General features: G+C 42.6%; 2 protein-coding genes across 3 annotated transcripts; both read left to right on the forward strand.

The window, feature by feature from the left end:
* Positions 1 to 471: 471 nt before the first annotated feature.
* On the forward strand, positions 472 to 9491 carry LOC122541567 (zinc-binding protein A33-like). Of its 2 annotated transcripts, none has more exons than XM_087979160.1 (6): positions 472 to 900; positions 1121 to 1216; positions 3581 to 3706; positions 5163 to 5185; positions 5279 to 5394; positions 7533 to 9491. In XM_087979160.1, the coding sequence occupies exons 1-6, from the start codon at positions 526 to 528 to the stop codon at positions 8114 to 8116; spliced, it is 1320 nt and encodes a 439-aa protein (XP_087835286.1). In that variant the 5' UTR covers positions 472 to 525; the 3' UTR covers positions 8117 to 9491. The 2 variants fall into 2 exon arrangements, with proteins under 2 accessions (XP_087835286.1, XP_087835285.1); XM_087979159.1 differs by having other exon boundaries at positions 476 to 900; positions 3581 to 3814.
* Positions 9492 to 9635: 144 nt separating this feature from the next.
* LOC122541488 (zinc-binding protein A33-like) lies at positions 9636 to 26664 on the forward strand. Its single transcript, XM_043678298.2, has 6 exons — positions 9636 to 10491; positions 19146 to 19241; positions 19526 to 19759; positions 24262 to 24284; positions 24378 to 24493; positions 25377 to 26664. Exons 1-6 carry the CDS (start codon positions 10117 to 10119, stop codon positions 25952 to 25954), a joined length of 1422 nt encoding a protein of 473 aa, XP_043534233.2. The 5' UTR covers positions 9636 to 10116; the 3' UTR covers positions 25955 to 26664.
* Positions 26665 to 27904: the final 1240 nt, after the last annotated feature.

A 27904-nucleotide genomic window follows, 5' to 3' on the forward strand; every position in this document is an offset into this window, starting at 1 on the left:
TTGACAAAGCAGATGTAGAGAGGATGTTTCCTCTTGTGAGGTAATCTAGAGCAAAAGCTTGAGGATAAGGAGTATCATCTTTAAAACAGGGATAAAGAGAAATTACTTCTTTCAAAGGGTGGTGAAACTGTGGAATTCATGACCACAGAGTGTAGTGAATGCCAGGACATGGAGCAAATTTAAGAAGATACACAGATTTTCAATTAGTTAAAGGGTTGAAGGGTTATACAGAGTGGGTAGGAAGGTGCAGTTCAGATGGAGATGAAATCAGTCATGGTCGTATTAAATGGCAGAAGAGGCTCAAGGGGCTGAATTGTTTACTCTGCTCCTAGCTCTTCTGTTCTTATTCCGGGAAGAACATAAGGGAACCAAACTTGTTTATCAAGAATCCATTGATATTACTCACTTTTCCCCGCCCTATTCTGGGCTGTGGTTTATAATGCTGCTGCTGAAATCAGGAAATAATCCTGGGTAAATATTTTACTTAACACTGTGCTATCGCGGCACAGTGATCCGTCTTTCACGATGGAAGCTGATCTTTCCTGTGCTGTTTGCTATGATCTGTATAAAGATCCTGTCTTACTCAACTGTGATCACAGCTTCTGTCGATTCTGTGTGACCCAGTACTGGGAGAAAGCTGACACTGCCTGCTGTCCTGTCTGTAGAAAGGAGACTTCCTCCAGGACCCTGAGACCCAACCGCACTCTCTCCAACATCGTGGAGACATTTGTAAAAAGTGGTGGAGGTGGTGAAATGCAGATGGAATGCAGCCGACACAAGGAAAAGATTACATTATTTTGTAAATCTGACAATCAGCTCATCTGTCTGGTTTGTCAGTCTTCAAAAAGTCATCAGAACCATGAGGTGCTGCCAGTGGAAGAAGCTGCTGAAGAGTTGAAGGTGAGGAGACACTGGGTAAAATAAAATACAGCAACAAATGACAGATTTGGATTTGAGAGGCTCCCGATGCTTAAAGCATATTTTTGTAATTACTCTGTCTTTGAGTGAAATGCCACTTGTCTTGCTGTTTCAACCTAATAGCTCTCAGGATTTGTACAGCCTTTAATCTTTAGATATTATTTCTGGAAAAAAAAACAAATTCATTGATGTTTTTGTTCAGGAGGAACTGCAGACCTCCCTGAAGCCAATTCAGGACAAGAAGAAGGAATGTGAAACTGTGAAAAGTGATTATGAGAAAACATTGTCCCACATTCAGGTAGTTATGATGTTGCATTGTTTGATACCCCTGTCTAGAATTATAAAATTGTTTTGTGCAGCACTTTCATCCTCATACTGCAGAAAAGGCAAAGAGGCGGTAGAAACCAGAATGGTGCTCAATCTGAGAGGTTACACCTATCGGGAAAGATGCCACATAATATAGATAAATGTGAGGTTATCCAGTTTGTTCATACAAAATAGGAAGTCATATTATTATTTGAATGGTGATAGATTTGGAAAGGAGGAGGTGCAATGAGACCTGGGTGTGCTTGTACACCAGTCACTGAAAGTAAACATGCTGGGGGGCATCGGGCAGAAAAGTGGACAGACAGTTGCTGGTCCTCATTGCAGCTAAAGCTGCAGGGTTGTCTTGATGTAATTGGTAAAACCATACCTGGAGTATTGTGTGCTGTGTTGGTCTCCCTATCTGAGGAAGGATGTTCTGGTGTGGAGACAGTACAACCAAGATTTCCCAGAGTGATCCCTGGGGTGGCAGGGTGGCAGAATGGTTAGCATTGCTGCCTCACAGCGCCAGAGACCCGGGTTCAGTTCCCGCCTCAGGCAACTGTCTGTGTGGAGTTTGCACATTCTCCCCGTGTCTGCGTGGGTTTCCTCCCACAGTCCAAAAATGTGCAGGTTAGGTGAATTGTTAGGTGAAGGGGTAAATGTAGGGGAATAGGTCTGGGTGGGTTGCTCTTCGGAGGGTCGGTGTGGACTTGTTGGGCCGAAGGTAAAAACAATGACTGCAGATGGTGGAAACCAGATTCTGGATTAGTGGTGCTGGGAGAGCACTGAAGTTCAGGCAGCATCCAAGGAGCAGCGAAATCGACGTTTCGGGCAAAAGCCCTTCATCAGGAATAAAGGCAGTGAGCCTGAAGCGTGGAGAGATAAGCTAGAGGAGGGTGGGGGTGGGGAGAAAGTAGCATAGAGTACAATGGGTGAGTGGGGGAGGGGATGAAGGTGATAGGTCAGGGAGGAGAGGGTGGAGTGGATAGGTGGAAGCAAATGTGGCTGTGGTAGCGAGTTTGTTTCAGGACATGGTTGAAGACCTTCAGGGCAGAGGAAATGACCTGGGAGTTGCAGTGGGTGAGGGACTCTCTGAGATTCTTGTAGAGAGAGGAGGAAAACTTCTTCAAGGCAGGCATCCTTGCAAGAGGATTCGCAGTAGGGTTAAAATCAACTAGGTAAAAACAATGACTGCAGATGCTGGAAACCAGATTCTGGATTAGTGGTGCTGGAAGAGCACAGCAGTTCAGGCAGCATCCAAGGCCTGTTTCCACAATGTAAGTAATCTAATCTAGTAACTAGAACCAGCAGGTTACAAGGATAGGGGTAGGCCATTTAAGATTGAGGTGAGCAGAAATGTCTTCACCTCAGAGAGTGGAATTTTCTGCCATGTTGAGTAGGGGAGGCCAAACCATTGAATGCTTTCAAGAAGTAGTTAGATATTGCTCTTAGGAATAAAGGGATGGGGAGAAAGTGGGAAAGCATGATCATGGTGATTGGCAGAGCAGGCTCGTTGAACCGAATGGCTCACTCCTAATTTTGAATGTTTCTATTCAATGGGCTCTGGCTCTCTTTTCTGGGAAAGCAAAGGCTGAGGGGTGATTTGGTGACGAGGTCATGCTCTGGTGGGCATGGAGAAGATGTTTCCACTGAAACTATAACTCAGGATCCTCCGTATGCTCTAGTCCTCAGTCATGACTTGGAGATACTGGTGTTGGACTGGGGTGTACAAAGTTAAACCTCACACAACACCAGGTTATAGTCTAACAGGTACTATAGTAGGAGTGACGCTCTGAAAGCTAGTGTGCTTCCAATTAAACCTGTTGGACTATAACCTGGTGCTGTGTGATTTTTAACCTAGTCCTCAGTGAGTTCATTCAGGAATTCAAAAACTTTCTCATCCGTTAGTGCTCTCTCTGCTGGGTAAATCTATAACCTGTTCTATGGAAATTAATGTAATTTCACTGCATTAGAGAATAATTTCATTGTATTTAAAAGAAAACAATAAATTATTTGTTTTGGGAATCTGATTGGAAATGTTTTTCTCTACTATATTCACAAATGAAAAAATCTGCACAGGCTGAACAACCTTTCAGAAGTCTTAATAAATTATGAGCGGTTCTGTAAAATCATGTTTTGTTTCAGTCCATTAAAGAATAATTATACCTATATTTGAAGAAATCTCAAATGACCTCATTGAGGATGAACTAGATTGGAAATGCTATTCTCAATAACATTCTAAAATGAGCTGCAGTTTGATTTGATTTCAAGAATGTCCCAGATTGTTGTTCAAAGTTTCTCAGGCTGAACAACATTTTAATTTGTTTTTGTTCGATCTGATTATTATTTCCCAAAGGACCAAGGTGTAAAAACAGAGAAACAGATTAAAGCTGAATTTGAAAAACTTCACCAGTTTCTCCATGAGGAAGAGAGGATTGTGTTGGAAGATCTGAACCTGGAGAAAGAGAAAAGCAGTCAGAAGGTGAAGGAGAGGATTGAAAAAATAACAGAGGAAATCTCATCCCTTTCAGTCACTGTTCAGGATATTGAACAAGAGCTGAGGGAACAGGACAGCATCACATTTTTAACAGTAACTATTTATTTTTCTTTCCTTTGCCTCTTTTCTTTGAGAGTGTCTTGATTTTTTTTATTTCAAAAATATACTTTATTCATAAAAATATTTTGATGATCTGTACCATTGGTCATGCCATACATATGTAAACATTCCATTTCTTTGCATCCAGAGATCAAGTAATCATTCATATAGACAGGTCTATACGTTTATCACCCATACGTTTAGCTGAGGCATCAGCGGAACCCATTAACTGTGTGGGCCCCCTGTGCTTAGGCAAGCAGACATTACACGGTGGTCTTTCCCCACCGCGCCTTGGCGGCAGCTACCCCAAGCTTCAGCGTGTCCCTCAACACGTAGTCCTGGACCTTGGAATGTGCCAGTCCACAACACTCAGTCAGGGTCAGCTCCTTCAGCTGGAAGATCAACAGGTTTCGGACAGACTAAAGAGCGTCTTTGACCGAGTTGATGAATTGCAGATTCTGTCATGAAAATATAGATTATTAACCTCACTGAGTAACAGCACGCCAATGACCTGTGATATAGGAATTTCCCTTTACTCATGGTGATTCTGAATCACTGTTGATTTTTGTCTTCGGGTTGCTGTGATTAGATGTCTTGTTTCTTCTTAAATGATTTTACAGGAGTCCAGCTACACTCAAACCCAACCTTCACACACTAACACTGCACACAGATATTGGTCTACATCACCTCAGAATGTCTTCCACAATGTTCCAGTGGAGCCCATCAGAAGCTTAAGGAACAACATCTCGCCTTCCGTTCAGGCATTTTACAGCCTTCAGGATGCAATACTGAGTTCAACAACTTCAGGCCATCATCTCTGTCCTCTAAGAAAGCAATTCACCAAATCCCACCCCGTCTTCTCCCTGTAACCCTGCACATCTTTCTTTATCAGATAACAATCCAACTCCTTTTTGAATGCCCCCCCCCCCACACTCTCAGACAGTACACTCCAGACCCTAACCCCTCGAGTGACCCTCCCTCCCCCCACACTCTCAGGCCACATAGTGTAGTCCAGACCCTAACCACTCGTTGTATGAGAGAGCTTTTCCTCATGTCTCCATTGACGTGTTTAACAGCCACTGTGATGGAATCTTCATCCCTGGAACCATTCTCATAATTTTTGTTGCACTTTCTGTTGAGACCTTCATATCTTCCCTCATATTTGATGCTCAGATTTGGACCCAGTAACGTGGAGTAAGTGACATTGCACCGAGGACAGGACGAGGCTTTTCAATCACGCTTTATATTTAAAATGTACTTTTCCATTGACTCCAATTTGTTTGTTTCATTCGGTGATAAAATGTTCTCTTGACTAACTATAAAAATTGTCCTTGTTTGACAGAAATTTCCGGATACAAAGCAAAGGTAAAGCTTACATCCTTGATTTGATTTTTATTTCTAACATATCCCTCTCCCACCCTGGAATGATCCAACATTGACCTTTATCTTCTGTTTCAGAGTGAAGCAAACTCTCCCAGAGCCACAGAAGGTTTACCCTTTAATAAATGTGGGCAAGTACATTGGCTCCCTGCAGTACAGAGTGTGGAAAAAGATGCTGACAGTGATTAATACAGGTGGGTGTGAGCTTCCTGACACCAGCTCTTCAACAACTCTCATATTTATGAGTAGAAGCTATGGTCTGAATGCTGACCTATGTTTTAACTCGTATAACATGTACCACAAAACAGTAGGTTCTTGTTGAGATATGATTTGGAGATGCCAGTGTTGGACTGAAGTGTACAAAGTTAAAAATCACACAACACCAGGTTATGGTCCAACAAGTTTAATTGGGAGCACTAGATTTTGGAGCGCTGCTTTTGTCAACCACCTGATGAAGGAGCGGCGCTCCGAAAGCTAGTGCTTCCAATTAAACCTGTTGGACTATAACCTGGTGTTGTGTGATTTTTAACCATGTTGAGATAGATGTCTTGACGTTTATTAAAAGCAGTATTGGTATTGCTATAATTTCACAGATTTGCACATAGCCTGGGTTCAGTGATTATTAGTGTTTGGTGCTTACTGATATTACTGTACATAATATAAACATTTTGGGTGGCATGGTGGCTCAGTGGTTAGCACTACTGCCTCACAACGGCAGAGACCTGGGTTCAATTCCTGCCTCAGGCAACTGTCTGTGTGAAGTTTGCACATTCTCCCCGTGTCTGCGTGGGTTTCCTCCGGGTGCTCCGGTTTCCTCCCACAGTCCAAAAATGTGCAGGTTAGGTGAATTGGCCATGCTAAATGCCCATAGTGTTAGGTGAAGGGGTAAATGTAGGGGAATGTGTCTGGGTGGGTTGCTGTTCGGACGGTCGGTGTGGACCAGTTGGGCCAAAGGGCCTGTTTCCACGCTGTAAGTAATCTAATTTAATCTAATCATAACTGACTAACTGAACACACAATACTTTTTTCATCACACTGTAAAAGCGACTGACGATGAAGCCGATACCTTTAACCAAAACACAAATTGCTGGAAAAGTTCAGCAGGTCTGGCAGCATCTGTGAAGAGAAATCAGAGTTAATGTTTCAGGTTTTGTTCCTCAGAATACCTTTATACCAGAATGTCACTTGTTATGATACAATGTAACTATCCCAAAGATATTTTGCCTGTTGGGTCTGTAATCTACATAGTAATGCAGCAATGAACATAGAACATTACAGCCCTCGATGTTGCGCCGTCGATGTTTGGCCCTCGATGTTGCACCGATCTGTCATACCAATCTGAAGCCCATGTAACTTACACTATTCCATGTACGTCCATATGCTGTTTAAAATCTTCCCCGGGGAATTAATTTTTAAATTCTGGTTAATTTCTGATTTTCCCAGTCACTAAGCAACTGCAAAAGTTACAGCCATGACAGGAAGAATGAGCTGATAATCTCAACTGCTCCACAAATGGTACCACTAGTGTAAACTATTAACTTGGAGGCTACCAAGTTAACCTCTTCTTTCTCTTTGGTACGGCGATCAAGAATGACAGACTTTCACAAGGTTTCTTATCGAAACTCAAACTAATCTGTTTATTATAATACAAAAATTATTCTTAAAACAAATTGCAAGACCTATTAATATCTAAACAAAATCCAGTATCAGAGCTACATTCCCCTCTGATGCCAAACAATTGCACTCACACATGCACAGGAAGAATGGTCCTGTTCAGGAGGTATTTTACAAATAAGGTAAAACACCTTTATTGGCCAAAACAAAGGATGGTTGATGCTCCTTATAGTCCACTGAGTTTCTTGTTAACAAAATCGCACTGCTGACCGCTCTATATTGATAGAAGACCTTTCAAACAGAGCTTCAGTTTGAAGGAGGATCAAGATGCTTTCAAAGTCTTGGGCAAATGGTCCCAGTTCCTTTTCTTGTAGGTGAGCAGGTCATATAAACTGTTGACTTTATTAAGTTTCCAGATTTGATACAGGAGAAGCAGACAGAGAGAGAGAGAGCAGCTGTCTGACCCTTTCTGTTGCTTCTCCTTCTCTGACTCTCTAGGTATTGGGAATAAAAGTCCCAGCCAAGGTTGCTAAGCAACTGCCAATTTAGAGGCATATGTTCCAGTAATTAAGGATAATCAGTGCTTCTTATTCCAGAATGTGTCCAAATTGTTCAATATCTTGCAGTTCTTCACACTGTCCATTTATATGTGTTTGTGTATGTGTTCATTCCCAACAAGTGAAAGACTAACCATTTGTTTGTGATCATCTGTTCCCAGCTCCAGTGACCTTGGACCCTAATACTGCCAATCTTTACCTTCTCCTGTCTGAGGACCTGAGCACTATGAAAAACACTGGGAAATGGGAGCAGCGTCCGAACAATCCAGAGAGATTTGATCGATGTCCCTGTGTTTTGGGATTGGAGGGATTCACATCAGGGAGACATTCCTGGGAGGTAGAGGTGGGGAACAAGCCTCAATGGAATATCGGTGTGGCCAAGGAATCCATCAACAGGAAGGGACAGATCTACCTCAGTCCAAGTAAAGGATATTGGGCAGTGGTGCGAAGAGATGGGAATGAATACTTGGCTTGTGATGAGCCATGGAAACATTTAAAGCTGAGTGTGAATCCGAGGAAGATCCGAGTCTATCTGGATTATGAGGGAGGGGAGGTGTCCTTTTATAACTCAGAGAACAAGACCCATATCTACACTTTCAATGGGACATTCACTGAGAAACTCTACCCCTTCTTCAGTCCAGGTTTTAATATCGAGTGTAAAAATCCAGAACCACTCAAAACCTGTCCCCAGTCAGTAACCATCCAGGAGGATGATGGGTCAGTCCATTTCTCCAACTCGAAATAACGTCTTCTGCTTGCTACACCACTCTCAGACTCAGTACCAGTAGCTTCTCATAGTCACTGGGAGGTTCACTGGGACATCAGCTGCCCAGTACCCCCATTTCCTCTCCAGCCCTCCCCACCATACTTTTGACTCACTGGTGAATGTGAGATTCTGGGAAAATCCCACACACAACACAGCAATTATCATAGATAAATGCCACAATCACTGAGAAATACCCACAGGGTCTGGGACATGCATAAGAAACAGGAGCAGGAATCGGCTGTCTGGCCTCTCAAGCCTGCTCCACCATTCAATAAAGAAGTGCAGGTTAGGTGAATTGGCCATGCTAAAATTGCCCGTAGTGTTAGATTAAGGGAAATGGGTCTAGTTGGGTTGCTCTTCGGTGGGTCGGTGTGGACTTGTTGGGCCGAAGGGCCTGTTTCCACACTGTAAGTAATCTAATCTAATCTAATCATGGCTGATCTTGTGTGGACTCGGCTCCACTTACCTGCCTGCTCACCATAACCCTTAATCTCTCTACTGTTCTTTGCCTTAATAGGCATTCAACGAAGCAGCCTCAACTGCTTCACTGGGCAGAGAATTCCACAGATTCACAACTCCCTGGGTGAAGAAGTTCCTTCTCGGCTCAGTCCTCAATCTGCTCCCCCTTATTTTGAGATTATACCCCCTAGTTCTAGTTTCCCCAGCGAGTGGAAATAATCTCCTTGCTTCTATCTTATCTATTCGCTTCATAATTTTGTATGTTTCTACAAGATCCCCCCCCCCATTTTTGTAAATTCCAAAGAGTATAGTCCCAGTCTACTCAAACGCTCCTCATAAGCCAACCCTCTCAATTCCAGAATTAGTGTAGTGAACCTCCTCTGCACACCCTCCAGTGTCATGCAGTATATTCATGTAGTAATCTAAATGTCTAATCTTTGAAGCAACTGTCAGTGATTCAGTGAAAATAGTTGGATATCTGTATTGGAGTTTATTAGTAAGCAAATATTACAATGTACAAATATTAATAAGCAATGACCTGAGCCATAGGGACAGAATAGGGTCAGACACAATAGCCTATATTGCTTTGAGAATAATAGCCAATGGCTAATTTTACAGTCTGCCGGGTTGATGTTGCCATCAGGACTGTGTAACTATTCCATTTCTTTCTGATCCTGAATGTTCTTGACGTGTTTATCTGCTCTCTATCTCTGCAGGGCGGTTTCCCTTAACTTTATTGATTTGTGTTTCACCATACATACATCTATTGACTGATCGCTTTATTGTCCCATGTATTTGTTAGTTATATTTGTTACAAATGCAGTGAAAAGTGTTGTGTGCTGTCACTGCTGTCTGACACCATCTTAAAACATAGAAAATAAACCAGGACACAGTTTATAGCAGCTTACAGCAATACTTTGTTGAGACACTTGTGACACAATCTGATAACGTGAACATCTCTCTATTTATAATGTGTGTGTTTTCTGTGATGAGTTTATAATGTAAGAGATTGGGATCTATCATAAAGTTCCTCACAATTATTCCTGCCTGACAGCAGTGCTGAGTGACTGTACGAGTTTTATAGGTGGCCAGTTCCCAGTTAACATCAGTGAATATAATAGACCAGGGATGGACAGAGTTTATCTGGAATTCCTGTGGTGAAGCTGAAATGAGTTGGTAATATTTGTTAGGCTAATGATGAAGCAGATGGGAAATGTGGATATACTTATTGCAGCGTAATGTGGGATCTGAATGCATGACCTGTGGTGATTAGCTGAAGATATCCCCATGGCACCATTTTGTAGCTGTAACAATTCATGGGCCTCGGAGTCCATGTAGAGGAATCCAAGGGACTCAGCCAGCTGATGAAATTACCTTAGTAACTTATTTATGCTGATCAGTTTTCCCTCTGCTTTCGTAACCTGGACTGTGATATAAAATGAACTTTGATCCCAAATCAGGGACAGAAACTTTATACCAATAAACATTTTACTTAGAGCACAGATCGTCAATCCTTCAGGATGGAAGATGATCTTTCCTGTGTTGTTTGCTATGATCTGTACAAAGATCCTGTCTTAATCGATTGTGATCACAGTTTCTGCCGATCCTGTATAACCCAGTACTGGGAGCAAGTGGTCACTGCCCCTTGTCCTGTCTGTAGACAGGAGGCTTCCTCCAGGACCCTGAGACCATTCCACATCCTCGCCGACATCGTGGAGACATTTGTAAAAAGTGAGAAAGCTTGTGAAATTCGGCAGGAATGCAGCCTACACAAAAAGCAGTTAAAATTATTTTGTCAAACTGACAATCAGCTCATCTGCATCAGCTGTATGATTTCAAAAGATCATCAAAACCATGAGGTGCTGCCAGTGGAAGAAGCTGCTGAAGAGTTTAAGGTGAGGAGACACTGGGTAAAATAAAATGCCGAAAACAGAGAATGGAATCCTGAACAGGGAACATTCGGAGAGTCAGGTTTGAGTGTTGCTGAATATTTAAGCCATGTTAAATAATGTGTTTTTATTTAATACTCAATTGTTGAATGCCCTGTCTTGTGTATCACTGCTTCTGGAACTAGGGATGGAAAGGGAGAGATTATAAATAAAACAGTCAATGCTGTAGGTATCCAGCAGTCTGACAGTACCTGCAAAAAGAGAAATAGTGTGTAATGGCTCATATCAAATCGATGTGCAAGGGGTAAGGAACAGGCGAGAGAGAGGGGATTTGAGGACTTTTTTTGACCTAGACTGGTGGGAATCTGGAACACTCTGCCTGTAAGGGTAATAGAATCAGAAATTCACATAACATTTAATAAAAATGTAGATGTACGCTTTGGATACACAGGTGTACATGATCAAGCGCTGAAAAATAGCATTAGAATAGTTAGGTGTTTGTTTTTTGCAGCCACAGACTTGATGGGCTGAAGGGCCTTTTCGTTGCTGTACCTTTGTGATTCTATGACTCAGTGAATCTGATCCGTGGTGCAAAGTCTCAGTGACTGAGTAAAGTAACAGGTACCAGGAAACTGAAGAAACTTAATTCCTCTGGGTATTTCCTGAAGGAGCAGATGGGTATTTACTAGGATTTCAATGGAAAGAGAGGGGGAGGGGTGAGTTACAGAGGAAAGGAAAGTCCCTGTGAACCAGAGAACACCTACAGGAAATAACTCCCAGAGAAGGACATTCAAAAAGAGCAAAGAGTAATAATTTTCAAAAGAAGAAATTGCAGTTGGAAAACAAACCAAAAAGGAATATTTGGCCTTAAAGACAAAGCTTAACTGAATAGGATAGGAAAAATAGAATTTAAACAGATCAGTAAAAACATTGAGTTGGAACCTGCACAAATTTCTGTTTGTTTTATTTTCTTACATTTATTATTTTTGGTTTGGAGCTGTGACCCGTGAGCTGAAGATAACCTTCAGATTGTGGGCAGCAGCTTGTGTAAGAAATGAAGGAACAAACATGTTTCTTCGTGAGGTCAGGCCTGAAAATTAATTGGAGGATGATGCTTGTTAAGAAGTGTTCACAGTATGCTTAACCAAGATGATTGGCCATTAGCGAGGTCAGTATCTGGGAATTGGTTCCAGGGAGTCTTAAAGCAGAACTTATGCTCCAGCAGACAGTAGATATTGCATGGTAACTGGGCCAGCCAGCTTCACCAGGGTAACAGTTCTCTGCGTTTGAGTCAGAAGGAGTTTAGCTGTTAATGGTGCAGCATGAAGATTTGAAAGCTCCCAGCTTCACCTCTCATGATCAGCTATTGGGAGTTCAGAGAATAGAAATACAGTTATATGTGCTCTTCCAAAATGCAGCACCTTACATTTATCTAAATGAAACTCCATCTGCCACTCTTAGGCCTATTGGTCCATCTGATCAAGATCCCATTGTACTCTCAGGTAACCTTCTTCACAGTCCATTAAGCCTTCAATTTTGGTGTCATCTGCAAACTTGCTCTTATGTTCACATCCAAATCATTTATATAAATGCTGAAAAGCTGTGGACCCAGCATCAATCCTTGTGGCACACCATGGTCACTGGCCTACAGTCTGAAAAGCAACTCTCCCATGGGGAACCTTGTCAAACGCCTTACTGAAGTCCATATAGATCACATCCACTGCTCTGCCTGTGTCAATCCCCTTTGTTACTACTTCAAAAAAACTCAATCAAGTTAGTGTGACATGATTTCCTACACACAAAGCCATGTTGACTATCCCTAATCAGTCCTTGCCTTTCCACATACATGTACATCCTGTCCCTCAGGATTCCCTCCAATAACTTGCCCACCACTGACGTCAGGCTCACCGGTCTATAAGTTCCCTGGCTTGTCCTTACCACCCTTCTTAAACAGTGGCACCACGTTAGCCAACCTCCAGTCTTCCAGCACCTCACCTGTGACTATTGATGATACAAATATCTCAGCAAGGAGCCCAGCAATCACTTCCCTAGCTTCCCACAGAGTTCTCGGGTTACATCTAATCAGGTCCTGGGGATTTATCCACCTTTATACGTTTGAAAACATCCGGCACTTCCTCCTCTGTAATATGGAAATTTTTCAAGATGTCACCATCTTTTATCTCACATTCTGTATCTTCCAGGTCCTTCTCTACAGTAAACACTCATGCAAAATATTTGTTTAGTATCCCCCCCCAAACCCCCATTTCATGAGGTTCCACGCAAAGGCTTTCTTGCTGATCTTTGAGGGGCCCTATTGTCTCCCTAGTTACCCTTTTGTCCTTAATGTACTTACCAAAGTGCTTTGGATTCTCCTCAACCCTATTTGCCAAAGCTATCTCATGTCCCCTTTTTGCCTTCCTGATTTCCCTCTTAAGTATACTCCTCCTGCTTTTACACTCTTCTGAGGATTCAATCGATCTCTGCTGTTTATACCTGACTCATGCTTCCTTTGTTTTGACCATAACCTCAATTTCTTTAGTCATCCAGCATTCCCTACACCTACCAGCCTTGCCTTTTACCCTAACAGGAATATACTGTCTCTAGACTCTCATTATCTCATTTCTGAAGACTTCCCATTTTCCAACCGTCTCTTTACCTGCGGACATCTGCCCCCAATCAGCTTTTGAAAGTTCTTGCCTAATACCATCAAAATTGGCCTTCCTCCAGTTTCAAACTTTAATTTTTAGATCCTGTCTATCCTTTTCCATCACTATTTTAAAACAAATAGAATTATGGTCGCTGGCCCCAAAGTGCTCCCCCACTGACACCTCAGTCACCTTATTCCCAAGAATAGGTCAAGGTTTGCAGCTTCTCTAGTAGGTACATTCACATACTGAATCAGAATTTTTTTTTGTACACACTTAACAAATTCTTCCCAATCTAAACCCTTAACACTACGGCAGTCCCAGTCTGTGTTTGGAAAGTTAAAATCTCCTACCATTATCACCTATTATTCTTACAGATAACTGATCTCCTTACAGATTTGTTTCTCAATTTCCTGTTGACTTTTGGGAGGGGTGGGGAAGGGAGGGGTCTATAGTACAATTCCAATAAGGTAATCATCCCTTTCTTATTTCTCAGTCCCACCCAAATAACTTCCCTGGATGTATTCCCAGGAATATCCTCCCTAAGTACAGCCGTAATGTTAGCCCTTAATAAAAACGCCACTCCCCCTCCTCTCGTGCCTCCCTTTCTATCCTTCCTATAACATTTGTATCCTGAAACATGAAGCTGCCAGTCCTGTCTATCCCTGATGCACATCTCTGTAATTGCTGTGGTATCGCAGTCTCATGTTCCTACCTTCCCTGTCCAGCCTCTTGCATTGAAATAAATCCAGTTTAATTCATCAGTTCCACCTTGATCTCTGCTTTGTTCCCGCCTGCCCTGACTGTTTGACTCGCTCCCTTTCCCGACTGTATCAGTCCCAGAATGATCTCTTTCCTCTCTATCTCCGTCACCCCACCTTACTAGTTTAAATCCTCTCAAGCAACTCTAGCAAAGCTCCCTGCCAGTATATTAGTCCTCTTCTATTTCACGTGTAATCCGTCCATCTTATACAGGTCACTTCTATCCCAGACGAGATTCCAATGATTCTCCCCTGCACCAACTCTTCATCCACTCATTCATCTGCTCTATCCTTCTATTCCTACCCTCACTAGCTCATAGCACTGAGAGGAATCCAGATATTACTACCCTTGAGGACCTCCTTTTTAAATTCCTGCCTAACTTTCTATATTCCCCCTTCAGAATTTCATTGTAACAAATAACATAGGAAAGAAAAACAATCTATACAACGACCTCCAGCTGGTCTCACTCCACTCTGAGAATATTCTGCACTCTCTCCAAGATATCCTTGATCCTGGTACCAGGAAGGCAACTCACCATTCTGATTTCCCACAGTCGGCTGCAGAAAAGTCTGTCTGTGCCTCTGACTAGAGAGTCCCCTATCACAATCGATTGCTTGGAACCTGACATACCTCTTGTTACATTAGAGCCCGTCTCAGTATGAGAAACTTGGCTGTTTGTGCTACATTCTCCTGAGAGTCAATCACCCCCTATGTTTTCCAAAAACCGCATACCTTTTTTAAGATGGGGATAGCCACAGGAGACTTCTGCACTACCTACCTCCCTCTCCTATCTTTCCTGAATGTATCTACAGTTTTTCTCCCTTCCTATAACTGCCATCCATCACATCCTCTAGCTCCGGTAAATTCCTCATTGCCTCTAACTGATGCTCCAACTGATCCATGCAATACGATAGGATTTGCAACCAAACACACTTACTGCAGACATAATCACCAGGAACATGGGAAATGCTCCCAATCTCCCACATCTGACAGGAAGAGCACATCATTCTACTTAAGGCCATCTTTGCACCTTAACAATCTACAGAAAATAGCATAGTATTTCTGCTCTAAAAAAAACACTGCTCCATGCTAACTTAGCACCTATGTTTTATGATTAGATTCCCTACAATGTGGAAACAGGTCCTTCGGCCCAACCAGTCCACACTGACCCTCCAAAGAGTAAACCCCCAGACCCATTTCCCTCTGACTAATACACCTAGCACTATGGGCAATTTAGCATAGGCAATTTAGCATGGCCAATTCATCTGACCTGCACATTTTCGGACTGTGAGAGGAAACCGGAGCACCCGGAGGAAACCCACGCAGACACAGGGAGAGTGGGCAAACTCCACACAGACAGTCGCCTGAGGCTGGAATCGAACCTGGGACCCTGGCGCTGAGAGCAATCAGTGCTAACCACTAAACCACTGTGCTGCCAAAATTGAATTGAATTTTATTTTAGATTCCCAACAAACCCTCTGAAGAGTAACCCACCCAGACCCATTCCCCTACATTTACCCTGACTAATGTACCTAGCACTGGGCACTTTAGCATGGCCAATTCACCTTTACTGCACATATTTGGATTGTGGGAGGAAACCCTTGCAGACATGGGAAGAATGTGCAAACTCCACACAGACCGTTGCCCGAGGTGGGAATTGAACCAGGGTCGCTGATGCTGTGAGGCAGCAGTGCTAACCACTGAGCCACCTTGCTGCCTTTTATCTTTTTAAATTTAATCACAAGACAGATATTGCATTGCTTTTGAATATAGACAGAGGTGTTTGGAGCAGGACAAAACACACCTTTGTCATAATATGAACAAGTGGACAACTGTCTTTGACTCAGAAGTAATTGTCTAATGTCCATTTGGCCAAGAGGAGAGGTGATGAACATGGTATTGATGGCCAACTCCCAAAATAAGTTATAATGAGAAGGGACAGGAGGAGAAGAAGGGGCAGAGAGAGCCAGGGAGATGAGGGGGAAGACCAAGTATTCTCCTGAGAGAGGAGCAAAGGCTGTTGACACCGGGACCATCGAAGTTGACCAGAGACCATCACAAAAGGACGTAGAACTATTGGAATGTGGAAGTGCACTGCCTCAGCTCCTACCTTCCCCAGAATGGCTTCAAGATTGATAAAGCGCTCTCAATGGCCACGGATTGTTCATTTCCTTTCTTTGCTTAATTAACTAATGTACCATATCTAAACTGCTGCTTCTCAACGAACTATAAGAAAATACAATAAATCATCAACATTGATTAATGATGATCACTAGACATCTAAAATGTATACCCTCATTCAGTTAAAAATCGGCCCAAAGTGGGAAATTCAACTTATTATAACTGAGACAGATTCTGTGAGGCGAATTTATTGTGTCATATTCATAAAGCAAAAAAGTGAAAACAACACATCGATAAAAAGTACCAATCAGTAACTTGGAAATACTCCTGCACTTGGGAGAAGGAAGTGAAGAGATTTTCTGCGTGAATTCAATCACTGATGCGATTGAATTGGCACAGACCAGTGAAATTATTAAGTTCAGCATCAAAAACAAAGTGTTGGAGAAACTCAGCAGGTTTGGCAGCATCTACGGAGAGAGAAACAGAGCTAGTTTTTTCAATCCAGTACAATTCTTCTGTGGAACATCTTCAGAGTTCTTGAAAAGACTTAAGTCAGACCCAAAGCATTAACTCAGTTTCTCTCTCCCCAGATGCTGCCCAACCTGTTGAACTTCTCAAGCAGTTTCTGCATTTATTTCAGATTTCTAACATCTGCAGTACTTTATTTTTAGTTAACTTAGAGCAGTTGTTTAAACTAAGAACTAGGGAAATATTTCTCATACATTATGAAATTAATATCAACCAAATAAAATAGTTGAAAGTGCTTCTATGTATACACATTCAAATAACATTAATTCTTGATTTGATGATGCCGGTGTTGGACTGGAGTGAACAAAGTTAAAAGTCACACACCACCAGGTTATAGTCCAACAGATTTAATTGGAAGCACTAGCTTTCGGAGCACTGCTCCTTCATCAGGTGGTTGAAGCCACATGATGAAGGAGCATCGCTTCGAAAGCAAGTGTCCTTCCAATTAAACCTGTTGGACTATAACCTGGTGATGTATGATTTTAACATTAATTCAGGCTGTTGTTACAGAACAGGGATAAGCTAGGATGATCTTCAGAGGGTTGGTGCAGACTGAAATGGCAATTTCTGCGCTGTAGAAATGGGAGTGATAGTTCACTATGGTTGATTGTAAAGGATATTGTTGAGGATAGGGTGGATGTTTCTCTCTTTGCTGTTATCTAGAATTGCCAATTTATATATAATGTGGGTATCTATATGCTATATGTATGTGTGTGTGTGTGTGTGTATACACATATATTTCTGTAAATTGTCTTGTTATTCCTTTTTCTTTTGAAACAACCAAACTGCAAAAGCACAAAACTTATTGTCTAAGGCAGTGTCCATTCCAAGATCTGACTTGTCCACTATTACCATCAGCAGGGATCGTAACTGTCTGTCCCTGTCTAATTCTCACTGTACAAAAATCTATTCTCCTCAGGTCTGAAATTTCTAAAAGATCTCAGTTCTCTGGCTTTAGGGCAGGTTGGGATGGGGCAAAGAAAGTTCAAAATAGCCAGTTCCCTCTGTGCAAAGAAGTGTTTCTTGCTGGCACCGTTGGATGGCCCAGCACTAACTTCCTTGTACCAGACTCTCAGCCGGCAAGGATGGATGAGATTTGTGCCCTTAGCACTGGACTGGAAAGAGTGAGGGGTGATCTCATTGAAATATCAAATCCCGGAGAGGACTTATGATTGAATAGGAATATCGTTTATTATCATGTCCATTCAATGCAGTGAAAAGTCGCTTGTACATGGTGCCATTCACAGAATTAAAAAAAGGATGATAACTTAAAGAAAGTCCAACTTTCCTTCTTCGCTGTTTTACCAGCGTTAAAGTCACCCCCTCCCTCCCCCCCACCTTCTGGGCTTTTCAGCCCACGCGAGTGACCAGCTCCGGGCTACACAGTCCATGCAGTGCATCTGTCGGGGGAATATTCCACGAAAACCCCCACTCCATGCCTCACAGAGCCCAAGCGACGACTCAGCAGCCGCCTCCGGAGCCGATGCAAAGCGCTTCCCACCAATCAGCTCCCTCGGCCAGCCATCGCTCCGAGACTCAGTCCCCACCACTCTCCGGGTATGCGGTCAGGACAGGGCAAATACTGACAGGATACCTCCCCCCTGCTGGAGAGATTAGAACAAGGGGGCACAGATTAAAATTAACCCCTTTGAAGATGGAATTGAGATATTTTTCCACCCCATGTGGGTCGAGAGTGTGATGCTGGAAAAGTACAGCATGTCCGGCAGCATCCTTCCTGTTGAAGGGCTTTTGCCCGAAACGTCGTTTTTCCTGCTCCTCGGATGCTGCCTGTCCTGCTGTGCTTTTCCAGCACCACTCTAATCTAGTTTTATGCCTGAGACTTTGATTCCCCTGCTCCTCGGATGCTGCCTGAACTGCTGCGCTTTTCCAGCACCACACTCTCGACTCTGTTAATCTGTGGGGCCTGGATCACTGAAATAGGCTGTGTTAGCTTGATATGTGTTAGACAGTGGAGGGAGCGTTAAGGATTATGGAGGGGGTTGGGTAGGGACCTGTTCAGCCATCATCTTATGGAACAGTCGGATGTCTCAAAGGGCTGAATGGCCTGTTGCTACCTTCTAAATCCTCTGTTCCTCGATACAATCTATCGACTTCTTCATCAGCTTAACACCCGCTCTGTTGGGTCACCTCTCAATTTATAATCAAGCTGAAAGAATGTTCAACAAGTCAACTATGTGTTATTTAAAGTTCTCGTTGCTTTTGACATAAACATGTACAAATAATGGGCGGCACGGTGGTTAGGTGGGTGGCACAGTGGTTAGCACTGCTGCCTCACAGCGCCATGAGACCCGGGTTCAATTCCCAACTCAGGCGACTGACTGTGTGGAGTTTGCACATTCTCCCCGTGTCTGCGTGGGTTTCCTCCGGGTGCTCCGGTTTCCTCCCACAGTCCAAAGATGTGCAGGTCAGGTGAATTGGCCATGCTAAATTGCCCGTAGTGTTAGGTAAGGGGTAAATGTCGGGGTATGGGTGGGTTTCGCTTCGGCGGGTCGGTGTGGACTTGTTGGGCCGAAGGGCCTGTTTCCACACTGTAAGTAATCTAATCTAATCTAAAAAAAAAATTAATGAGCTTTCTTTGTTCAGGACAAATTGAAGACTTTGATGAAACTGATTCTGGACAAGCAGCAGGAATGTAACACTGTGCAGAGTGATTATGAGAAAACATTTACTCACATTCAGGTACATTTGACATCATTTTGCTATTTTTAAGAAAAACTGTCCAATGTCCATTACCAAAATTATATCTCACTTTTGCAAATCACAGATCATTGCTGACACTTCCCTGTTGTCCGTGAAATCTAACTTAAAGAATTTACAGCACCTTGACTCTCAGAGCTTGATCTTCAGAATGAATTGTCTTGCAATATCAATTAACTCGATTGTACATCATGAAGGAAAACTTTTCTCTGTATGGTCATGAAGAGACAAGCTCACTTAATCTAAACTTGCACTGTTTTCCACAGCGTCAGTGTGTAAATACAGAAAAACAGATTCAAGCCGACTTTGAAAAACTTCACCAGTTCCTTCATGAGGAGGAGAGGATTGTGTTGGAAGATCTGAAACTGGAAAAAGAAAAAAAGATTCAGGAGATGAAGGAGAGGATTGCAAAGATAACAGAAGAAATCTCATCCCTTTCAGTCACTCTCCAGGATATTAAACAAGAGCTAAGGGAACAAGACAATGTCAAGTTTTTAAAGGTCGCTGCTTATTGATTAATTTTTGCTTCCCACATCCCTCCTTTGAGATAGTTTCCAGATTTGGCAGGATGAACCATCCAAATTCTGGATATTATGTTGATTTGCACAGCCTAGTACCTAGCACACAGTGCCATGCCTGGTTTCATACTCCATACAGGATTCCACCTCCACTTCATTCTCTCACCCCATCAACATATCCCATTCCATTCTTAGTCAGGTCTGTCTTCCCATCTAGGTAACTCAGCAAATTTACCTCAACTACTCCATGTTGTAATGAGTTCCAGAATACAAATGTTCTCTTGCTGAAGACTCTTTTGGATATTCTTCATTTTCATGTGAATATGTGTCCAACAATACTCAAGAGACACTAGACACCATTCAGAGCAAAGCAACTCATTTGATTGTCACCCTACCCATTATTGATGCATATTTTGTTCCACAAATCTGGACGACACAAGTTTCTGTACATGCTTTATTTTTGGACAGCCGCCGAGAGATTCTCAATGTCCCCGAAAGTAGTTGTGCATTTACTTGTGGTGATACTTCTCCACGAATCTCTGCTCTACACACAAAGGCAGTATTTTTTAATAGGAATAATGCAAAAGGTCTATAAGTCACATGCTTGATTGTCATTACATTGTTTAAGATAGGTAATTATAATTTTACTAGGCCCAGTGATTGCCGATGTCCTGTGATAACTAGTGGATGGATTACACTGGTTATCGTATTCTTCATAATTATGTGTTGATGGGCGGAGATTTAAACAGAAGGACTTTGCTTGTTCTCATTGTGGGATTCACATACCTATGTTAAAAGGAAGGGGAAGCATGATAATGGGAGAGGAGCCAGTTAATAGGGTTATGACCAAGACTATCAGTCTTGCCCAGGGAGGACAAGTACCTTTGCCTGAGACTGCAAGTGGAATCCACATGTATGGCTCCAGAGGATGCAGTTCTCTGAGTCAGCCTGCGCCCCCTACTGTGATGTCCTGCCTCATTTTATATGGACATGCATGCATTTGATACTGCAGTGAGTCCTTTTAGCAGTGGAATGTTTAACCCTTGAGTCCCCAGTGTGTCAGGAAAAAGAATTAAAATGGAACTGATCCCTTTGTGGCTTTCTAACTTCCTCACCATCATCTTCAACAGTCAGTCATTCCACTCCCAGTGTCCAGTGACAGCAGTATGTACCATCTACAAGATGCACAGCAGTAACTCAGCAAGGCTCCTTTCAAACCCACAACCACCACCAACTTCTATTTTGCTCAGTTGTGAGATGTGGGTGTGGCTGGCTGAGCCTGCACATTGTTTTTCCCATCTCTAGTTGCCTGGGGAAGTGGGTGGTGAGCCGCCATCTTGAGCCTCTGCAGCCTATTGCCTATCAGTAGACCCACAGTGTCCTGTTAGGGAGGGAACTCCAGGTTTGTGACCCAGTGACACTGAAGGAACAGTGATATATTTCCAAGTCAGGATGGTGAGTGGCTTGGTGGGGAACTTGCAGGGGATGGTGCTCCCATTTATCTGCTGCTGTTCTTTCGGGTGATGGGTGACACATTTTTGGAAGGTACTATTCAGAACCTTTGGTGAATTTCTGCGATGCATCTTGTGGATTGTACACACTGTCGCTACTGAGCATCAGTGGGGGAGTGACTGAATGTTTGTGGATGTCATGCCATTTCAAGTGGGCTGCTTCGTCGTGGATGGTATCAAGCTTCTTGAGTGTTGAGGGAAGTGCACTCATCCAGGAACTGGGGATGATTCCAACACAATCCTGATTTCTGCCGAGAAGGATAAGAGACCCGAATGTACAGGATCACCATGCAGGTCACTCTCTAAACCATGCACCATCCTGACCCAGGACTGTATCACTTTGCATTCACTGTCACTGGGTCAAGATCCCGAACTTCCTCTTCAACAGCACTGTGTGTCCCAGGGACTGCAGAGGTTCAAGAAAGCAGCTCACCACTACCTCCTCCAGAAGCTGTTTGATTAAAAACAAATAAAGTATTTGTAACTGCACAATAGGGATGACAACTGCACAGACTTAAGTTAAATTGTGTTCCTTGATTTGAGAAATTACGTGAGCAAGGGTGGCTATTCCCTAGTGTTATTATCACTCAGCTGTTAACTCAAAAACTCAGATAATGTTCTGGGGACTGAGGCTCAAATGCTGCCGTGGTAGAAATTAAATTGTTTAGAAATCTGGAATTACTAATGTGATGTCAATGGACTGCTGTTGATTGTGAGAATAACAACCATCTGATTCTTTTCAGAAATCTGCCATCCATCTGTGGTCTTGCCTACATGTGACTCTAGCCTCACAGCAATACTTAAAACTTAATTGTGCTATGAGCAGCTGGGGGTAGGTGGTAAATGCCGGGCATTCCAGTGATGCCCACACCCTGTGAATAAATTTTAGAAATCAACCTTTTCATGATTTATAAAAACAAGTTGGTTTCAGGAATAGGAAGTATGATTTCAAAATTTACCAGACCACAAATTGGGAAATTAGCTCAAAAAATTGCAAAAAAAATGAAGTAAGACTTTAATAAACTTGCAGAAAAGGTGTGCACTTGGTTAAGGAACTTAAATATAGATAAGTGTGAGGTGATTTATTTTGAAAGGGAGGATATAAAGGCTACATTCAGCTGAGGAACTAAACAGCTAAATGGGGTCGAGGGCACAAGGATCTGGAGTAGCACATGCACAAATTAATAAGAGGAGTGAGTCTGGTCAGTCAGGCCAGAGAATAAGCAAATAGTACCCTGGACTACATTTCTAATGGCGGAATCCTGAAAAGCAGAGAGGTTATGTTAAATGCTGTTAGAGAATTCTTCAAATATCCATGAACAGTAAGAGTCCCATATTATAAAAAGGCACAGAGAAGCAGTAATAATAATTCACTAGGACTGACAGGTTACACAGATCAGAGTTAAAAATTACACAACACCAGGTTATAGTCCAACAGGTTTAATTGGAAGCACTAGCTTTCGGAGCACCGCTCCTTCATTAGGTGGTTGTGGAGGACACAATTGTAAGAGATAGAATTTATAGCAAAGATTTACAGTGTGATGTAACTGAAATTATACATGAAAAATACCTTGATTGTTTGTTGAGTCTTTCATCTGTTCGAATACCACGGTAGTTTCACTTCTTTCAAGTGTAAATCACAAAACTATTTTTTAAAAGTTGCATTCTCAGGTTAACTGCAACAATTGGTTTTAGCGAGACAATATGTTGAAGGTGTTAGCCCCCTGTGTTCTCAGTCTGTGCCATAATGTTTAGACTGATTCTAATCTAAAAAGTGAGATAACAGAGTCTTAAACAGATCAGGAAAGATTCAATTGGCTGAGACTTTTTAACAAAAAAAGAACACTGAGGACCTGATTGACAGAAGGAAGTCTCCTTATTGAAAGGGTTTTGATAGTGTTCCACCCAGATCCTGGAGAGGTTCTCCTACTTCTTATAATTCCACATGGGTATAACAAACCGTTAAGCCTCTGGGTATGGAGGGATGAGCTGGCTCTCCTTCTTCAGTCACTCTCCTCCTCCATTTCTATTAACAAAACTAATTTAAAAACAAATCCCTTCTGTGTCACAAAAGGAGCAAACTTAACTGGACTTGTTTGAGTTTATAAAGAGTGAGTTTATTAATTACTGACACACATACATGCAGATTTAAAATAAGAAGTGAGTCCAAAATGTAAAATAAAATGGAATCGTTTATGAATTGTTCACAAATGGCAGATGGTTGAATGTTGAAACCAATGCTGCGGATGTCACCAGCCGTGTTGATATTGACGGGTGAGCAGTCGATCTTCATGATCCTTTGTTTTACAGAATGGTTTATATTCTCTAGGCCGGCTTTTATTCAATCATGACTGAATTCCAAAATTCAAAGTGAATTCTCCATTCCTATCTTTTGCTCTCCTATTCTCTTTCTCTCTGACATCTAGCTTGCAGACTGAGAGAGAGAGAGTCATGACCTGCAACACAAATGTTGGCTTGGGGATAGTGACCTGCAAAGTATGCTAATGTCTGGTACGCACAACAATGTTCAGTCCCACTGGCATGCACTAGTAGAGTTGGAAGTGGTGTTCTAACCTCAGTGCTTCAAAAGGAAGAAAGTGCATCTGCAATTTGTGACATATTCCTTATGGGATGGCTTGCTTTTAGCAGGGTTCAAGCACATTTTGAAATTCCAAGTTAAAGAAGTCCAGAGCACTTTGGAATTCTGACCCATGGTCATGGCACAGGACAGAAGGCGAGTCCATATCAAGAGGCCATTAACATGATGTAGTCAATGATAGTTCCAATAGGACACTCAGGAGAAACGTTTTTATCCAGACAGTGATTAGAATGTGGAACCTGTGACTATAGAGGGTTACTAAGGCAAATAGCATTGGTGCATTTAACTGTAAGCTGGACCCAAGTAAAAACACAAAGGCGATGGTGGCAAATTATTCACCAAGTATTAAAGTGTTCATTGTTTTTGTTCCACAGAGATTTCAGGATATACAGAAAAGGTAAAATTTAAATCCTTGATTTGACTTTTATTTCTAACATATTCATCTTTCATCATGGAATGACCCAAAACTGACCTTTATCTTCTGTTTCAGTGTGAAGCAACCCCTCCCAGAGCCACAGAAGGTTTACCCTTTAATAAATGTGGGCAAGTACATTGGCTCCCTGCAGTACAGACTGTGGAAAAAGATGCTGACGGTGATTAATACGGGTGGGTGTGAGTTTCCTGACACCAGCTTTTCAACAATTTTTACAATTATGTGTAGAAGGGAGCTGTCTCTTTGTAACCATTTTTTTGTAAACAACTGAATTTTACTTTGGTTATTCTGTTGTAAATACAATAATTGTCAGACTTGTTTCTATTTGACATTTTTTACTGAATAATTGCCCAGGCCCAGAAATTCCAGTGGGGATATTTTGGGGGCAGATGCAGAATCTGTTAAATTTCTATCTGCTCCAGGGAGGTGTCCCTGACCCAATTTCAAACTCTGGAGCCTTGGAGATTTCCATATACTGTGCCAGTGCCAATGTAGGAGCTTTACTATTTATTTACAGATCTGAGACCTGTACCACGAGAAGGACAAGGGCACCAAATACATGGGACCATTACCACCTGCAAATTCCCCTTCAAGCAACACATCATCCTGACAGGGATCTACGTCGCTATTCTTTTACTGTCACTGAGAGACATAGGGAGAGACTAAGAGAGAGAAAATGCAGGGAGACGGAGCATGAAAGGGAGCTGAGGAGCAGAGAAGAAGTGGAAGATAGAGGAGGTGGAAAAGTTAGAGGGTTGGTAAACTGGGGAGGGAGAGGGGCTGCTGTGGAGATGGAAGGAGAAGGAGACTGAAGTGAGGAAGAGGGATGGGGGGAATGGAATAGAGAGAGACAGAGGAGAGGGGAGAAAGATAAAAATGGTTGAGAAGCAGGAGGAGTGTGTGGAGAGGGAGTGGAAATAGAGAGGGAAGGAGGGAGACAGGGAGAGAAGATGATTTCTAATTCTGGTTCATTGCTGACTTTCCTAGTCACTATACCCGACTGTGAAGGTTACAGTGAGCCTTACTAACATCTTATTTGTCTTCATCCATTCCCAGCTCCAGTCACCTTGGACCCGAATACAGCAGCCCCTTCCCTTAGACTGTCTGAGGACCTGCGCACTGTGAGATACATCGGGAGTCGGCAGCAGCTTCCCAAGAATCCAGAGAGATTTGATCCCTACGTCTTCGTCTTGGGATCAGAGGGATTCACATCAGGGAAACATTCCTGGGAGGTGGACGTAGGGAACAAAACTGAGTGGAATGTGGGTGTAGTCAAGGAGTCCTGCATCAGGAGGGAGAAATTTAAACTGACTCCAGGTGATGGGTACTTGACAGTGAACCTGAAAAATGGACACGAGTATTTAGCTTGTGATAAACCGCCAAAACTCTTAGAGCTGAGTGTGCAGCCCAGAAAGATTCGTATCTGCTTGGACTATGAGGGAGGGAAGGTGTCCTTTTATAACGCAGAGAACAAGACCCTTATTTACACTTTCACTGGGACATTTACTGAGAAACTCTATCCTTCCTTCAGCCCATCGATCACTTATGGGGATAAAAACGTAGAAGCACTGAAAATCTGTCCCCAGAGAGTAACAATCTGGGAGGATGAGAATTTTATCCTTTCCTCCAAATAAAATATTGTGCAATATTCCCAGATGTGACACTTAGGCAGCAATGAAGCTTATTGAAAAATCACAGTTCACCAGCCCGATATTGTATCCATTAATTATTCGTTTAATGAGAGATCCTGGGAGTGACAGAGGAATCTGAGAAAATACCTGGAAGTATCACCAATAATCACCGATAAATGAGCAGAGCCTGGGAAAATGTTTAAACACCAATAATCACTGATAAATATGCACAGACTCTGAGAAAATTCACTAACAACTGGAATAATCAGTATATCAGTATTGCACAATCCTTAGCAACAACCGGATCCCATTACTTAATCCCAGCTTAGGCAGCAAACCTATTGCTTTAAATACAATGTCTGATGTATGGTGTTGGCAAGTGCTGAATTTTTAGTGGATCAGGACAGTGTTACTGTTCCACATTTTTTTCCTGATCCTGAAAGTATATCATGAACTGTATTTCTGCTCTCTGTCTCTGAAGGTGACTTTTATTTGGGAGGTGGGGAGCTCCCTCTGTTTCAGTGACATGTGCCAGTCTTATAAAGTCATTGTGTACAGATCATTGCTTTGTAGAAATATCTTATGCCATAAGCTTAAAACAGGTGTATCATCAATCAAAGGATCTGTTATTTAAACCATGCATGCAATCCTTATGATGAATTTGTAATATAAGTGATTAGGATGTATAATAAAATTCCTTACCATTATTTCTGTCTGACAGCAGTTTAGCGTGACTGCACTTGGTTTATAGGTGATTAGTTCCCAGTTAATGTCAATGAATTTAACAGACCAGTGGTGGACAAGGTTAATCAGGAATTCTTGCAGTGAAGGTGATGTGAATCAATTAAACGTGTTCAGGTGGCTATGAAGCAGATATGAAGCCAGGAGATATTTGTTGTGAAGTGAGGAGATGTTTGATGTGAAGTGAGGACATATTTGATGTGAAGTGAGATATATTTGATGTGAAGCATTGTTACCTGAAATGTCCTGCCTGAAAGGACGGTGGAAGCAGATTCGGACTCCAGCTTCTCTCCTCTGTGTGTCTGGGCTGACTGTCAGCTTCACTCTGTCTGAGAACAAGGTAGGTGTCCAACACACATATTCACTGCCATCTGATCCCTCACCCCCTGGTCTCTTCCCCCATTAGCCACCTTACCATTCACTGGAGGCTGCTTTTGTTTTCATTGGAGCAGAGGGATGTGTTGGGATGTATAAAATAATGAGAGGTGCTGTCAGGAAGAAAGGTTTCCCCTTGGCGGAGGGATCAATGACTAGAGAGTGGTGTGGGAACAGGGAGACACAGAGTTAGGTAAAGGGGCAGAAGATTTTGAGGAAATGTGAAGAAAAGCATATTGCCCCAGAGGGTGGTGGGAGACTGGAACTCACAGCCTGTTCAGGGGGTTGATGGAAGAAACCCTAGTCACTTCAACACAATTCCAAACACACTCATCTCTAAACTCTGGGAATGAGGTCTCTGCTCGACCCTGTGACTGGATTCTTGACTTGCTGACCACCAGGCCGCTTTCCAGTCCATCACGGAAGCCAGCTTCCCATCCATAGACTACATCTACACTTCCCGTTGCTGCTGCCAATATCATCAAAGACCCCTCCCAACCCAGTTGTACTGTCTTCCAACCTCTTCTGTCAGGCAGAAAGTACAGAAGCTCGAAAACATGCATCAACAAGTTCAGTATCAGCTTCTTCCCTGCAGTTATTACATTGCTGAATAGACCTCTTTAATGTCACATAATGTTGACCTTGTTTTGTGCATGCCCTGTGCAGCTGTGACCTTGAAGGCCTTGCTCTAACTAAGAAGACTATGAACTGTATGTCCTTATTTGCTAAGATCTGCAAAGCTTTTCACTGTTCTTAGGTACATGTGACTGCAATAAATCAAAGCAAAGGCTGCAGTCAGTAAGAACAGGCGACTACACCAGTTCCACGATAATCCTC

The sequence above is a fragment of the Chiloscyllium plagiosum genome, unplaced genomic scaffold (genome assembly GCF_037043375.1).
Source record: "Chiloscyllium plagiosum isolate Xiang-an unplaced genomic scaffold, Cpla_swu_hap1 HiC_scaffold_35, whole genome shotgun sequence".
Classification (NCBI taxonomy): Eukaryota; Metazoa; Chordata; class Chondrichthyes; order Orectolobiformes; family Hemiscylliidae; genus Chiloscyllium; species Chiloscyllium plagiosum.